The 15351-nt window shown below is 32.1% G+C and overlaps 1 protein-coding gene across 1 annotated transcript; it reads right to left on the bottom strand.

Moving 5' to 3' along the window:
* Window positions 1-5724: 5724 nt before the first annotated feature.
* LOC111614693 (zinc finger CCCH domain-containing protein 13-like) lies at window positions 5725-13240 on the bottom strand. The gene is made up of 2 exons (XM_023356059.1): window positions 13232-13240; window positions 5725-7393 (listed from the first exon to the last, which is right to left on the bottom strand). Exon 2 carries the CDS (start codon window positions 7385-7387, stop codon window positions 6893-6895), a length of 495 nt encoding a protein of 164 aa, XP_023211827.1. The 5' UTR covers window positions 7388-7393; window positions 13232-13240; the 3' UTR covers window positions 5725-6892.
* Window positions 13241-15351: the final 2111 nt, after the last annotated feature.

Here is a 15351-nt window from a genome sequence, read left to right as displayed (position 1 = left end):
TACAGTCGACCCCCGTATAAGATCATTGATTATTCCGTTTTATATGAATTCCATGTTGTACGAGTCACTTAGATTTTACAAATACGTGTACCGGGCTGTAAACGGCTCACGTATTTGTAAAATTTAAGTGACTTGTACAACATGGAATTCATATAAAACGGAATAATCAATGATCTTATTCGGGGGTCGACTGTATATTGTTTGTATAAAGAACATACAGTGCACGGACATAAATATTTATATAAAGACATAATGCTCATGAGGTATAATGGATGTAATACTTTGTTACTTATTACAAAGGCAAAAGAATGCGTCTTTGTTGATTTGATCAACGCTGTCCATCTTTGTATGCCATACGTGCAGGAATCTCCAATAAATTTTCTACAGAATTAAAAGTAAATAATATAATTGTCTGAGAGAAAAATAGAACTCCATTAGCTTTAAATAAATCATGGTATACCATAATAAATGAAAAGCAGAATTGTCTTGATGAAATATGCATTTTTCATCACCAGTGATTATACCACCTAAAAGTAGCTGATTTCTTAAAAGACGTTGATACTCCATCGACTTTGAACAGAAGCAATGCTTTTACATCAGCTCTAAATGCTCAAAAAGGCATTACAGACCATTTACTGTACTGATTTTTGAAGATTTTTTATTTTTTAAATCGTGCCATTATAGAGGATCACATCAGGCCAACCAAAGATAAACTTTTTTTTTATCTGATAATACAAGTATTTTGTATTTATGACAGATTCCACATATTCCACTAAGAGCATTAGACAGGCGTCTTGTCCTGTTAGGAAAGTAATTCTGAGTGACCATTCGGGAATGTTACTTAACAGGAACATCCTGAATAGTTTTAAAAGAGATTCGGAAAAATGTCTTACGGAAATGAATTCAATCGTTCAGAAACTATTCAGTGACAGTTTGCCGTGATTGCAGAAACCATACGTCAGGTTTGAAAATATTAATACCAATTCAGCCAGTTTTATATACTGTGGGATATATTTTATCAAGAATTCTCTAACAGCAAATATATATGAAGGTTATACTAATTGGTCTGAGTTTTTATAAAACGTTGTCAATTTTATTTACAACGTGTAAATATTTTAAAAATTGTAAATATTTTAAAGTAAATTTGACCACTTTTATATGAATTTTCTATTTTATACTGGTATTAATATTTTCAAACCTGACGTATATTTTGTTTATTTTATATCAAGGACCGATTCCTGTCTACAGAAAATAATTCGAGAGAGATTCGAGTCTTGTACAGTGTTGACAATAGCCCACAGATTACACACAATTATCGATTCGGATAGAGTTCTGGTAAGATTCTTTTTTTATTAATATGAAAATAAATGCTTTCTTAATTAGACAATTAAAATTTTCAGGTACTAGATGTAGGAAAATTACAAGAATTTGACTCGCCGTATGCATTACTGAAGAACGTAAATGGCACTTTTTATAATTTGGTAAAGAAGACGGGAGTAACTTCAATGAATGAATTATACAAAATTGCCAAAGAGAAATATTACGCTAAACAAAAGAAAACAAAACTATAAAACAGTGGATTGTCTTCATTGTGTATCCATCTTTTACAGATGCAGTGTTATGTTTTTTATTTAATTCTGTTGTTAGAGACACTGTGTCAAGTAGTAATTCCGCACATTCAATGATATATAAAATTGGTAATATCTAAACATTTGTGAGTTCAACTGTTAAATTTATCTATGATAAATAATTAGAAGTTTTAGAGATAATATTTTAAAAAATATTTAAAATGGTTTATTTCCGAAATGAACTGAATTTTCAAGTATAAAAAAACAGGAAATAACTTGTATTGAAATAATTTAATTCAAGTTTTGTTTATGAATTTCACCAAGAAAAGTTAATCTAGAGTATAATTTCAATTGTAAATACATATTGTGGCAGAAATTTGTTTTACTGAAATAAGTAAAAAAATTAAACTCTTCTGAATGTTTTTTCATCCGGATTATTTTATTCGTGTGTCTGATATTCAATCGAATTTATTATATTGTATTTTTTTTTCGGTGAAAAAAGAATATTTTCGAGCTTGCAACCAAGTTGATAATTATGTTTTTCAAAAACATCAAAATATAATTAATATAACGTTGCATATAGCATTGTGGTAAAGGTTAAACATTCTACATTGTTATTTTATTGAATTGCGATCGTTGCTTATAACAATCGCGAGAGTCCGGCGGGAGAATTTGGTACAGGTGGTAGTAAATTTTTTCGTCAAGTCTCTCTAAAAAAATAATAAACGTAAAAACCACTGTAGTAATCGCTTCACAACATATCAATTGAGGAATGCTACAAAAATCGCAGATGAACTTTTATTTAATTTTGATCAATTTTATTTAAAAAATGCCATGTATCTGCTTGATACATCCTCCAAGAATCGAGTTAAGAAAATTTTATTTTAGAAGACATCAAACAAACTTTTATACATCATGCAATATCATTTACTTAATGGCTGGTCGAACAAACACCAAAACATAGATTATGTGAATAATTCCTAAAGATTTGACATATTTTACAGTATATTACGCGATTTTCATTTTGAATTTCGGAGTTTTAGCCAGTGTAATCGAGGACACGCTACAGCATTCATTTCTTTCATACGTGTATATGTTATAAAGTTTGGTCGAATTTTTCAATTCTTGCAAATGTCTCACAATAAGTAAAGTTTTTAATCGAAGGTATCAGAATTAGCCAATAGCTGTTGCCTTTATTAAAAACATTCCTCGTTACTTTCATAAATAGAGCACACTATTGTTACACTTAGATTAATACCATAAAAAAGTAAAATTAATTACAAATTCCAAAGTTTCATGGCCGATATCAGCTACGGGTGCTGGAGTTGACTCGTTCTAAATTTTTACAGGTGCGTAATTTATCTTCCCTCTATGACTAGACCTCCACTCGCGATATCTAGTCGCTGCAACCAATGAATTGCTGCCGCAGAAATTCTACATAATCATCATCATTCTATTTTATTACTTTAATAGTTTTACAGTATACAATTTTAAATCTTATAATTTTAAATCCGATTTTAAATCTTATAATTTTAACTGTATACTTTTTGATGTACAGTATATCGTTGCCTAACAACGTTATGTATCGAACCGTTGTATTTGCCGTAAGTTCAGAACCTTTTCTACATTTATGTTTAACATTTTTGGTTTTATAAATCATTTCCATTTTAATTATTGTCTTAGCAAGTACCTGTTAATCAATAATCATCCTCTATATTGTATAGGACGTTCTTCTCATAATAATGCAAGTTTAAATACCTTTTACATATTTTGTAACATTGGAAAGTTTTTATGTTAATTTGTGTGCATTATTCCCTGAACAGTTATATCACATGGAGTTGAAAAGAGACTTAATGTTTGAAATGCATACTCAGGGAAATAAAGATTTGATTTTCTAAAGTTTGTCCTCTTTCTGACTGATGGTGTAATAAGTCTAGCGAAAAAGAAAATGCCGTCATGGTGTTATATTGTAGACCAGGGGTGTTCAACCCGCGGCCCAAGGCAAGCTCCAATGCGGCCCAATAAACGTGTAAACAAAACCGACAAATTGTTTTATTTTATCAATATTTATTTTTTTATTTCAACGGCATAAACTCAAAAAAGAAGTTTCGCAAAGCCGTAAACTTTTATACATATTTTATTTTTGAGTGAAAAAAAAAAATATTATCAAATACTTGGAGATGTGTGAGTGACGAAGGAATACTAACTAAAGCTGGAGTTGTGACTCAAAGGATTATAGACATAAATTTAAGAAAAGGAGAGAAAGGCCAAAACATAAAAAGTAGTGAGAAAGGTTAAATAGACCTTCTGTTATGCAAATATTAACCCTTAATTTTCCAATTTTTCTCACTACTTTTTATCTTTTAGCCTTTCTCTCCTTTTCTCAAATCTGGGTCTATAATCCTTTCAGTTCCAACTCCAGAATTATTTAGTATTCCTTCCAGCATTGCAAGATTTGACTACTTTGAGCCAAATTTGGCTACCCTTTTTTTAGTTTGGTGTAAAAATTATCATTTGACGCATTGGCTACTTTCTGGGTCACATATTATTTATAAATGTATAGTCGAATAAAAATGTACTTTAAAATGGTGTTTCGTCGTTTATTTATTAATTAGAGACCGAAATAAAACAAATATTTGTGTTTTTCAAATAAATTTTTGTTTTGTCTCCTTTATAATAAATGAATTTATCTATTTCTAAGTAAAAATTGAAAGTGTCTGTAGAAGTAATTTTTTAAAATATTTTTTTTCGTAATAAAGTTTTAATACTTATTACTATAATCTAGACATGTTAATCTTTAAATATACTAGTATATTTAAGGATTAGGTCGCAAATATATTATATATACTTGTGGCCCAAAACGTCATGACTTCTTCCAATATGGCCCAGAGGAACAAAAAGGTTGGACACCCCTGTTGTAGACGAATACAGTGCTGAAGATTTATTGTAACGGATACGCCGTTAGTAGTTGTAGGATTTGGAACGGAGTGAGTGAATCGAATGTAAACCGAACATTGAAAAGTCAACAATGGACTTCCGTAACAATGAACATCAAAAAGTATTGTCGACGAGATTAACAATAAATTTTTAATTGTTAAAAAAAATAATGATTTTTAACTGCAACTGGACCAGGGGTGGCGAACAGTTTCTGTCCCCGGGCCGAATTGGAAAAAAAACTTTTTTCACGGGCCGAATCAGAGGCTGCCCTAGGAAGATTTTGAGGTGGTGCGAGATCTCATTGTGGTGTCAGATTAAAGATTACAGATACATTTTTCACGTTATCACTCTACGCTGTACTTACGAGATTTGTAATGGATGGTTCAATTCAAAAGCACAGTGAGTTGTTGATTTTCTTTTTACTTTTTTAAGCGTCAGAATTTTTCATCGAGCTATTCGGTCTTCAGTAGCTAATATTGAAAGATTGATCGCGGGCCAACATAAATTCATTAGACGGGCCGGATCTGCCCCGCGGGCCAGATCCGGCCCGTCTAATGAATTTATGTTGGCCATACCTGAACCAGACTATCGCAAGTGTGTGCATGTCATGCTTGTCTGGGTAGAGCCGACAGTCGGGTCACAGCGAAAATAGGATCAGTTACAAGTTTTTAATCGCTGCGATTGTTTAGTCGCAAGTGTATGCACTTGTATTAAAAACAGTGAGTTTTATTTTTGCGACAGAAAAATCGCGCGAATAGAAATCGCAAGCGGTAGCCTAGCCTATCGAAGATATAAACTACGTACACCGGAAACTGCGGACCGATAACCCAATATTTTCAATTAATATTCACTATTTATCTACCATTACTAGTTCACTATTAATCTTAATTATTTCCAAATGTTCTTAACACATAGTTCTATATGAATTATTAAATAAGTGCCGAAGATTTTGTACAATGGACTGTAGCCAATAATACACTTAAGTAATTTACTATATTTTCTCACCTATAACACCAATTTTTTCTGTTCTGAAAATGGAATGAGGCTTATACATCCGGAAGAAGGATATACAGTAAGACCCCGCTTAACGCTGCCTCGATTAACGCTGATTCGATATAACGAAGTCTGCTCGAAGCATAAAAAAAAGCTCAAAATTTACGCTGATTCAAATTATCGCGGCAATTCATTGATTCGTATATAATATGATAATGTACGAACACGAACCAATCAGTAAAAGGCGGCAATTCGTCGTAGCGCTGTACTTCCCTTAAATCTATGTTTGTTTGGTGCAATTTTGGTAAAAATATAACATCATGGAAGCCATAAAAAATATCGACTTGGCGTAACAAGAATTAACTGATGAATGCACGAAAGGAGTGTGGAAGAAGTTATGGCTGAATGTATCCAAAATTTCTGCACGAGAAGAGCCTATCGCTGTATCATTAGCTAAGTTGAATAAATTGTTAACCTAATCGATAAAGCAAGACTAGGAGATGTAGACAAACAAGATATTGAGGAGTAACTGCAGGTTTCTGGTGAGAGCCTTACTAACGACGACCTTCGAGGACAGGAAGAGCAATAACTTCATATAGAACTGGAAAATAATGATTTTGAAAACGAAGAATCCAAAGAATATCTGTACAGATTTTCTTAGTAAATATTTTGTAACGATAACCGAAATCATCGATCAAACTGTATTGAATGATCAGATTTTGAAATGAGTGCAAAAGCAAAACGAGGCGTTTGTATTGATGTATAACCCGTTTTTTTAACCCTTTTACTGTCGCTAACTGTATTAACAAAGTTCCTGCACATTAGCTATGAGCAATGAAAACATTGAAATGAAGGATACATTAACGAAAGAGAATCAAAAAGACGTAATTATATATAATTATGTCTAAAGATATGTAAATATATATAATTATATATACATAGTCTTCTTTAAGAAGTAAAAATAAAACTACTAGAAAGTTTATGAAAACAATGAAAATAAATTTAATAATCTGTCAGAAATATAACGTTAATTTATTATCGAGCAAAAGTAATTTACTTGATATTGTAGAACTACAATCGAAAATTTATAAGGAATAAATATATTTAACTTATAAATATTCTTATAATAAATCATCTTCCATACTAATTGCGGCATGCTATAAAACATTTTAAATTATGCGATTTTCAACAAACGGATTTTGATAAGGAAACATCCAACACTCTTACCCTCAATTTAAATAATAATTACAATAATGGGAATTGTTTTAAAAGATTACTCCTGAGTAAATAACTTACTAGTTATTTGTATTACAAAATTTCAATTATTAATCAGCGAAAGTAATAATACATACCAGAAAAATATACCAGAGAAAACACCAACAATATCGAATGGGTTAAAAATATACATTATAAGTGTTTATGTTCTTGATAGATATGTAAGATCGAAAATTTCTCCTTTCTTCTTCATGCTGTGTTTCTTCACGCTGTGTTTCTGCATGTTCTCTATCTGTTTCTGCATGTTCTCTATCTGTTTCTATATTCATACTGTGTTCACCCTCTCTTCCTTCTTCTCTTCTTCGTTCATTCCTTCCTAGCATTCTTACTTCTTGTTCTAATCTTCCTCGTTCAGTGACTCTTCGTTCATTTCTTCTTAAAATTTCTATTTCGTGTTCTAAACTTTCTCTTTCGTTGGCACTTACTTCATTTCTTTGTAACCTCCTTGCTCTTTCTTCCAATCTTCTTTCTCTTTGACGATATAATCGAGTGCGTTCCCTATTTTTTCTCAACCTTTCCGCTCGCTGATTCGGTGTTTCGTTATTTCTTCTTTGTCTTTCTCTATCCCGATTTCTTTCTCTTCGTCTTTCAATTCTTTCCAAAAATTCGTCCATCTTTTTCTGTCAGTATTAATGAGATTAAACAGTTGATTAGAAATTGATAAAGTTTGGAATATTTTTTAAATCAAAAAGTTGTATCTAAGCAATTATAAGAATTACACTAAAATTTTAGATTTTACTACTAATAGAGGAGAAGGTGGTATTATGGAACCCCATTTTCATTTTAGTGAATTGTAAACAAGGTATCGTAACTACACCCACATCTTTTGTGCGAAAAGTACCGGTAACTATTAAACTAAATATTCCTAATTGGATTTTTTGCTAGTGTAACTATAAGTATAGTTTTTGAAGGCTTTTGTACAAAAAGTCAGAAAGTAGGCTTAGAGAAAATCGGGTGGTAATATGGAACTTTACTGTATGTTTTCAAAAAATGCCTTAACGTATCCAAAAGCAAATAGGAAAGTACTAAGTTACTAATGTATTTTATCGAAAATATGCTTTTATAATAGAAAAATATGACCTCCATCAACAATATATATTCCAGCAGATCTTTTTCGATATTCTCAAGAAGAATTGGGTTTCTACCTAGTGTCTTTTTCACAAATTGCTCCGGACGAATGTCTGCTTGCAAATAGAGTTCAAAGGAGTTTGGTTCCATATTAATAGCACCAATGGAGTCCATATTAAAAGCATCAATGGAATCGCCATCTTGAATTAACTTATGTCTGTCAAGACCAAAATTTAAAAAACGTGAACATCACAGAGATTAATATGTACTCCTAAGTCTCTGGAATGGAATACATGCACCCAGAGCCGTAACTAGGCAGGTGCAACAGGTGCACCCGCATAGGGCCCGCTTGCAAGGGAGGCCCAAACTGCTGTTCACAAGAAATTATATAGTATTTTTAAATTTAAAATTTTTCTGCCTTTCTATAGCCCGTTTTTTCGATTACATTTTGCCTTACTTAGACCCTAGATGTCTGCTTACCAGTGTTCCCAACTGTGGCGACTTTTAGAGGGACGTAGAGAGGTAGCGGAGACCTCAGACAAATCAGCCAAACGTAGCGACTTTTGAGATTTTTTAATTTATTTTTTGAGAAATTTAAATTTATGTTTATAGTTTTCAAATGTACAGATTTTTCTCTACTTTATAGAGCTTTCTGGAAACTACTAATATTATTACGATATACAAAACTGTATTTCTAGATTTTTCTACAGTGTGCAGAGCTAGAAATTTGTAAAGGTAACATTTTGTAACAAAAATAAATTTGCCGGAGGATTTTTTTTAAAATTACTAAATTGAAAACAGTAACTCCCGAATAAAATCTTAGTCTCGAGGTTGTAAAAGACGTGCAGAAATTCTGACATCATTTTTTGCTTTATAGTGGTACGCATATGTGGTGTATACTTGAACGACGGATTAAGCGGTAAGCGGGCGCGTAGTCCCCGAAGGGACTCCTACAGTCTTTAAAATGCTACTGAAAAAAGGAATTCCGAAAACGCAGAAGACAGAAATAGTCCAGAAAAACGCTTCGATATATATACCGGTAGATACATGGAAGTAATAAATTATATAGCTTTATGGCCAACAATATTAACAGATGCTATTATTGATCATATTCTTACTACAAACCAAAAAGTATAGAAAAAGGATTTCTTAATAAACGAAAAAAAAGAGTTAAGATAATGGAAATAGATAAAACACCAGATGAAGGAAGTAACTTGACACCCGAAAAATTATTTAAAATACAAATTTACAGTTTTCTCGACACTCTATTGCGTCAAATAGATTGGCGTTACGAAAAAATGAAAACTAAATGTGACGATTTTTGCTTTCTCTGTGGCTCGTCATTACAATACATGAGTGTTGCTGATTGAAAAAAATCGGCTGCAGATCTCGCTATTAAATATAGCAAAGATTTAAAAAAGTACGAATTCACAAGTGAAATTGAAAGTTTTAATATTGAAGTAACGACTCTTATACAAAATATAAAAACTGCATATCAACTTAATATTCTACTGCAATGATTCTCAAAATTTTTCTATCCATCGCCCCCTTTGTTCCATTATACCCAACGCCCCTAACCCATTTTTTCTTGTGTGAGAAAGGATTGGAAATATTCTTAGGAAAACTTTTCTATTAAATCTCACACTTTGTGCCCTTACGGTACATTGTTCTCAACATCTGGAAACCATTAAACACAATGTTTTCTCTTATCAGTTTAATTAACAGAGGAAAGGTAACGGCTTTCAGTGACCCGAATTTTGCCTTTGGTCACTGTTCAATACCCTGCCTCCAGCGCCCCCTAGATTTACTTATCGCCCACAACGGGGCGTAAATTCCCACTTTGAAAAACGCTGTACTATAGGCTATTCATGATTTTTGTTTAATTGAGTCTTATCCAAATATCAATGTCGCTCTTCGAATATTTCTAACTCTTCCCGTTTCTATTGCTTCGTGCGAGAGAAGTTCTAGCAAGTTAAACTTAAGAAAAAATTATTTAAGATCAACTATCGGACAAGAACGATTATCCAATATTTCTATTATTTCAGTAGAATACAATATCGTTAAAAATATTAATAATGGTGGTGAAATTAATGAATTTGCTGAAATGAAAGCCAGAAAAATTCAATTAAAATAAATCTTATTAAAAATCTATTGTAATGTACAGTATTTGTTGTATTATTTTCCCAAAACCAAATAAATTAAGGGGCCTAAATGCAAATTCTTGCACGGGGCACAGGAATGGCTAGTTACGGCTCTGCATGCACCAGTGAACCTATAACTACACGATTTATATTTTAAAAATATATAAATTCACGTAGCATTCAAAACTTTCAAATTTTGAAAAGCACAAATTTGCTGATTCACTACGGACAAACGTTTAACTGAAGTGAAATGGGTTTTCCCTTTGCTATGGATGTCTGCCTAGTTCATTTCAGCCACAATCCGCTACAGTTCGCCTTTATTATCAGTTCGAAATGGAGTGGTTCCATAATACCACCTTTTCCTCTACTAAAATTATAATTAATACTATAAATTTAGAATCTAACAATTAAGCTTTATCAGTCTAAATACTGTAGAGATAGAGTACATAATTGATAAAATATATTTATCTTTAATAGATTATATATTATAATCAATTTTAAGCCGATAATTTTGTGGCTAAATTATTATTCTAATATTTGTACCGTACGTTTATATTAATAGAAATCCCCGGTGCATTAAAACCCCTTTATTTCGAAACTCAAGGGACCGAAAAACACGATTTGGAATTATCCGAATTTCTTTTCTAATTGAATTTTTATTGTAATTCTCGAATAAAATCATGACATTATCTTATATAAGTTCACCCGTTAGTCTTAACAATGGCTAAAGCTAGGTGTACGCTATTCTATCGTTAATACGCAGACGTGTATTTAATCGACTTTGGAATTATCGAAACAATAGATTTTTGCGAAAAATGTCCAAAATAATTAAATGCAAAACATATTTCTTCCATAACCTCCTAACAAACTTGTATAAAATACAAAGATAGTTCAAACACTGCAAAAGTGGAATAAAATATGGCATAAAAAACGCAAACCTCAAAATCTTACAAATGAAATTCCAGCACAGTTTAAAGCAGAAAAAAAACAAACACTTTCTGTCTACATAGGAGATTCTTTCATCAGGTTAATATGTTCCAAAATGGAATGCGAGGAAAGGAACATTTTTAAATTATTTGAAAACTCTTAAATACATAAAAATTGCACAAGTGATACAAAATAACATAAATTCTGTAATACATAATAAAATATAAGTGTTAAACGAGAATTTATAAAAAAATTTTAAATAACTTTTTATATCCACTGTTCTTGTTAGTATAAAGATTGCTAGGCATAAGATAATCGTTTTTCATCCTTGAAATTGATGGAACAGCCCTTCTTTTCAGATTTGAATATCTTGAGAGCTTCTAGTGTCCTGCTTTGGGTCGTCATGCTTAGATCGTTGTATAATAGAAGCTTTGTCTAGATAGGTTTGAACGTCGTAGTCTATGGCGTACCTGGCTAGGGCGGTGTTGTACAGTATTTTCTTTTATCAATATCATATTTGTGTTCCGCAAGTCCTATTTTTAGTGATCGCGTGTGGTGCCGATGTACTCAAGATCGCACTCGAATCTATTGTCTCTCAACGGAATCTTATAAACTTCTGGTACTTTAAGCATATCGGCGTCATCCTTTTCGTTTTTGAGGATATTATAGATAGTGGGCACACGTTTATATATTAATCTATCACCTTTACCCACAATAAATTGGATCCTCAAGAAACAACATCGAAATATTGGTGTACAACTTCGCCCACAATCAGTTTGCTGGGACAACATATCGCCTTATCCTTCCTCATCGACGCCATCAAGTACGGCTCCATGTTTGGCACCCAAAGCACAGTATTGCTATCCTGAAGACATCGTGCCGAACATTGAGAAACTCATCGTTGGCATGGTAAATGCCAAAAGGAACTTTATCGATGGAAAGCGACCTTCAAGATGAAATCGTTTAAGAATTACCAGGAAGAAATCACATGGAAACCTACAAGAGAGCAAAATGTGGATGTTTGACAAATATATCGTCATGCTAAATGCTGATAAAGGTAGAACGATGATAAAGGAGAAGGTGGTATTATGGAACCCCAATTACATTTTAGAAAATTGTAAACAAGGTATCATAACTACACCCACAGTTTTTGTGCATAAAGTACTTGTAACTAAGTAACTATTAATTAAACTAAATGTTCCTAATTGGATTTTTCGTTAGTGTAACTATAAGTATGGTTTTTGAAGGCTTTTGTACAAAAAGTCAGAAAGTAGGCTTAAAGAAAATCGGGTGGTAATATGGAACCTTACTGTATATTTTCAAAAAATGCTTTAATGTAGCCAAAAACAAATAGGAAAGTACAAAAAATGTTAAATAATTACAAAATCATTAACTCCAATGTATTTTAACGCAAAAATGATTTAATAATAATGAAGAAATGTACAAAGAAGAAGCTAATCATTTACAAAACTCACAAGTATAATGCTCCGTTTCAACATCAGCACATCAACATCTATTAGCTGGTTCTCGTAGGGACTCTTATCTTTATGTTCCGACACTGGTTCTCGTAGGGACTCTTATACACACCCGCCTTATCTTCTTTTTTAACTAACCCTTTATCGTTTCTAAGTATTTTATACAAATTCGGAGCTCTTTTTAAGATCACCTTTGTATCGTTTTTATTTGCGATTTCTTTCATAATCCCTCCTAAATACTTGTTGTATGTAAATTTCNACTCTTATACACACCCGCCTTATCTTCTTTTTTAACTAACCCTTTATCGTTTCTAAGTATTTTATACAAATTCGGAGCTCTTTTTAAGATCACCTTTGTATCGTTTTTATTTGCGATTTCTTTCATAATCCCTCCTAAATACTTGTTGTATGTAAATTTCGTGTACCTAAATGGATCTTGTCTAGTGACTTTATCATTACTGGCATGAAATTTTCTAATAATTCCCTCGATAACCTAATGTTCCTGCTATCTGTATAATTTTTTCTATCTCTGTATCCCGGTCTATAACGTTTTCGCAATATATAAAAGCCCTTGTAATCAATGCTCGAAATGCTGCTAACTTATATCTATAAGGGTCATTAGAGCTTGCAGGCATATATTAGGCCTTCATCGTTTTCGCTAATTCCTTAACCTGAAGCTCTAGGATGGTACATTTCTTAGACATTAATATCATATTTAACAAAGGGCGTATTCATTAAACCAACGCATAGCCCACTATATGTCCCTGCAAGCTCTAATCACCCTTAGTGTGGCTATATTTATTGTTTTTTTTTTTCAAATAAATAAACATAAAAACTTTCAACTTACTTGTTGACTATTTACTTAGCCAGACGATACTGTCACTTCGCGCATGCTCAGTTTCGCTATTTTCTAAGCAGACGATAATTTTTTCATGAAAAAAATGAAAATTTCGATTGTTATCTTACATTTTATTTCTTGTTAAGATAGTATTTAAATTAAAAAAATGTTTTCATAAATAAAATAAAACGTAAAAACATTATTTTATGCTTTCAATTTGTCGGTAATACTGATTGCCGGTCGCTGATTGTCTAATCATTTGGATTAGCCAAACAGCGACCGGCTTGTGAGAGACGAGAGACCAGAGACAGTGACCAGAATACGGTCCCAGGAGTGTTGGGTTCCATATAAAAGCACCAATGGGGTCCGTATTTCACGCATCTCCATCTTGGGTCAACTTAATTCCTGTCAGCAACAAACTTTAAAAACGTGAAAATCACGCAGATTAATATGTATCCCTAAGTTTCTGGAACGGAATACATGCACCAGTGAACCTACAACTACACGATTTATATTTTAAAAATAATTAAATTCACTTAGCATTCAAAACTTGCGAATTTTGAAAAAAACAAATTTGCTGATTAAATACGGACAACCGTTTAACTGAAGTAAAACGGGGTTTTTTCCTGGCTATGGATGTCTGTCTAGTTCAGTTCGGCCACATTCCGCTACAGTTAGCCTTTATTATCAGTTCGAAATGGGGTGGTTCCATAATACCCGCAGTGTTCCATAATACCACCTTCTCCTCTATTGTTAGGAGATCTTCAGATTAAGGGTTATGTAGATCGAAAGCGTTTGGTTTTTCTACATTAAACTATGTTGGAATTTCATTTGTAAGGTTCAAAGGTTTGATTTTTTATAAAATACAAAGATTTATTTAATTCTGAATACAAACATTATTATAAATTTCATTTCTAGTAATCAAATGAAACATTAAATCTCCTATTTATAATCCAAAAATTCAATTTTATTTTAAAATATTTGAAAATTTGTATTCCATTTTCGAATATTTAATAGAGAGGTTGCGGCCGACGTTTCCATCGAGAGAACGTGTACGTCGGACGTTCAGCGTCGCATTCCTGTAAGCCTAGAAGTTTGACAATGGAGTTTGGAACGTCGAGCACGATTCCACCGACGTTCCAAACGCCATTGTCAAACTTCTAGGCTTACAGGAATACGGTATTTAACGTCCGACGTACACNGATTTATTTAATTCTGAATACAAACATTATTATAAATTTCATTTCTAGTAATCAAATGAAACATTAAATCTCCTATTTATAATCCAAAAATTCAATTTTATTTTAAAATATTTAAAAATTTGTATTCCATTTTCGAATATTTAATGTTTCATTTAAAAGAAAATTATCACAATGTTCCAAAGTTACGTTCTTCGCCCGAAAATGACTGATAAAGTATCGAAAGTGCTTGCATTATAATAAAAACTGTTTAACGCCGATGGACAGTAGTTATTTCTTGTTTTAAATGTATATTTTGGCGTGGTGCTCTAATTACTTTTTATACAACATTGTATATAATTGGTGTAGGAATAATGATCGAAATTCTCAGCAACGGTCCTACGCTCCTTTATAATTCAGCCGTCTCTCACAAGGTTCCGATACCTCTGATCTTAGTAGATAAAAATTAAATATAGCCTATTTTTATTTGTAGTTAAATGATACACAACCATCCACTTCTGGCTGCATGGAAGAAACAGATAGAATTATCAATATAAATATTGATGTACCAGTACATGATGATAAAATGTTTAATGATAATGAAATGCTTTCATTATCACCAGTCATGTTTGATAATCCACAGCCATCCAAAAAAAAAAAATTGCAGGAAAGGACAAAGAATGTAAGTTATTTCAAAATGTATAATTTATTTATTTAAGGTTTACAGCTCAGAATGAACAACTAAAAAACACAATAATTTTAAGTGTTCACTTTAGTAACTGATACTATAAATATTACACAAATACAAAGAAGACTAAATACCAACCAACTGCCGAAATTCTATCGGGCTAGTTTAAGGCTAATTACTAAATGAATTACGTAAACTAGCCCGATGGAATTTCGGCAGTTGGTTGGTATTTAGATACATTATGTATCGGGTTTAGTAATGTT

Source organism: Centruroides sculpturatus, unplaced genomic scaffold (genome assembly GCF_000671375.1).
Source record: "Centruroides sculpturatus isolate CEXI.00-Female unplaced genomic scaffold, Cexi_2.0 scaffold2194, whole genome shotgun sequence".
NCBI lineage: Eukaryota > Metazoa > Arthropoda > Arachnida > Scorpiones > Buthidae > Centruroides > Centruroides sculpturatus.
Note: the sequence above shows the minus strand (reverse complement) of the source record. Positions and strands in the feature narration are given on the sequence as shown.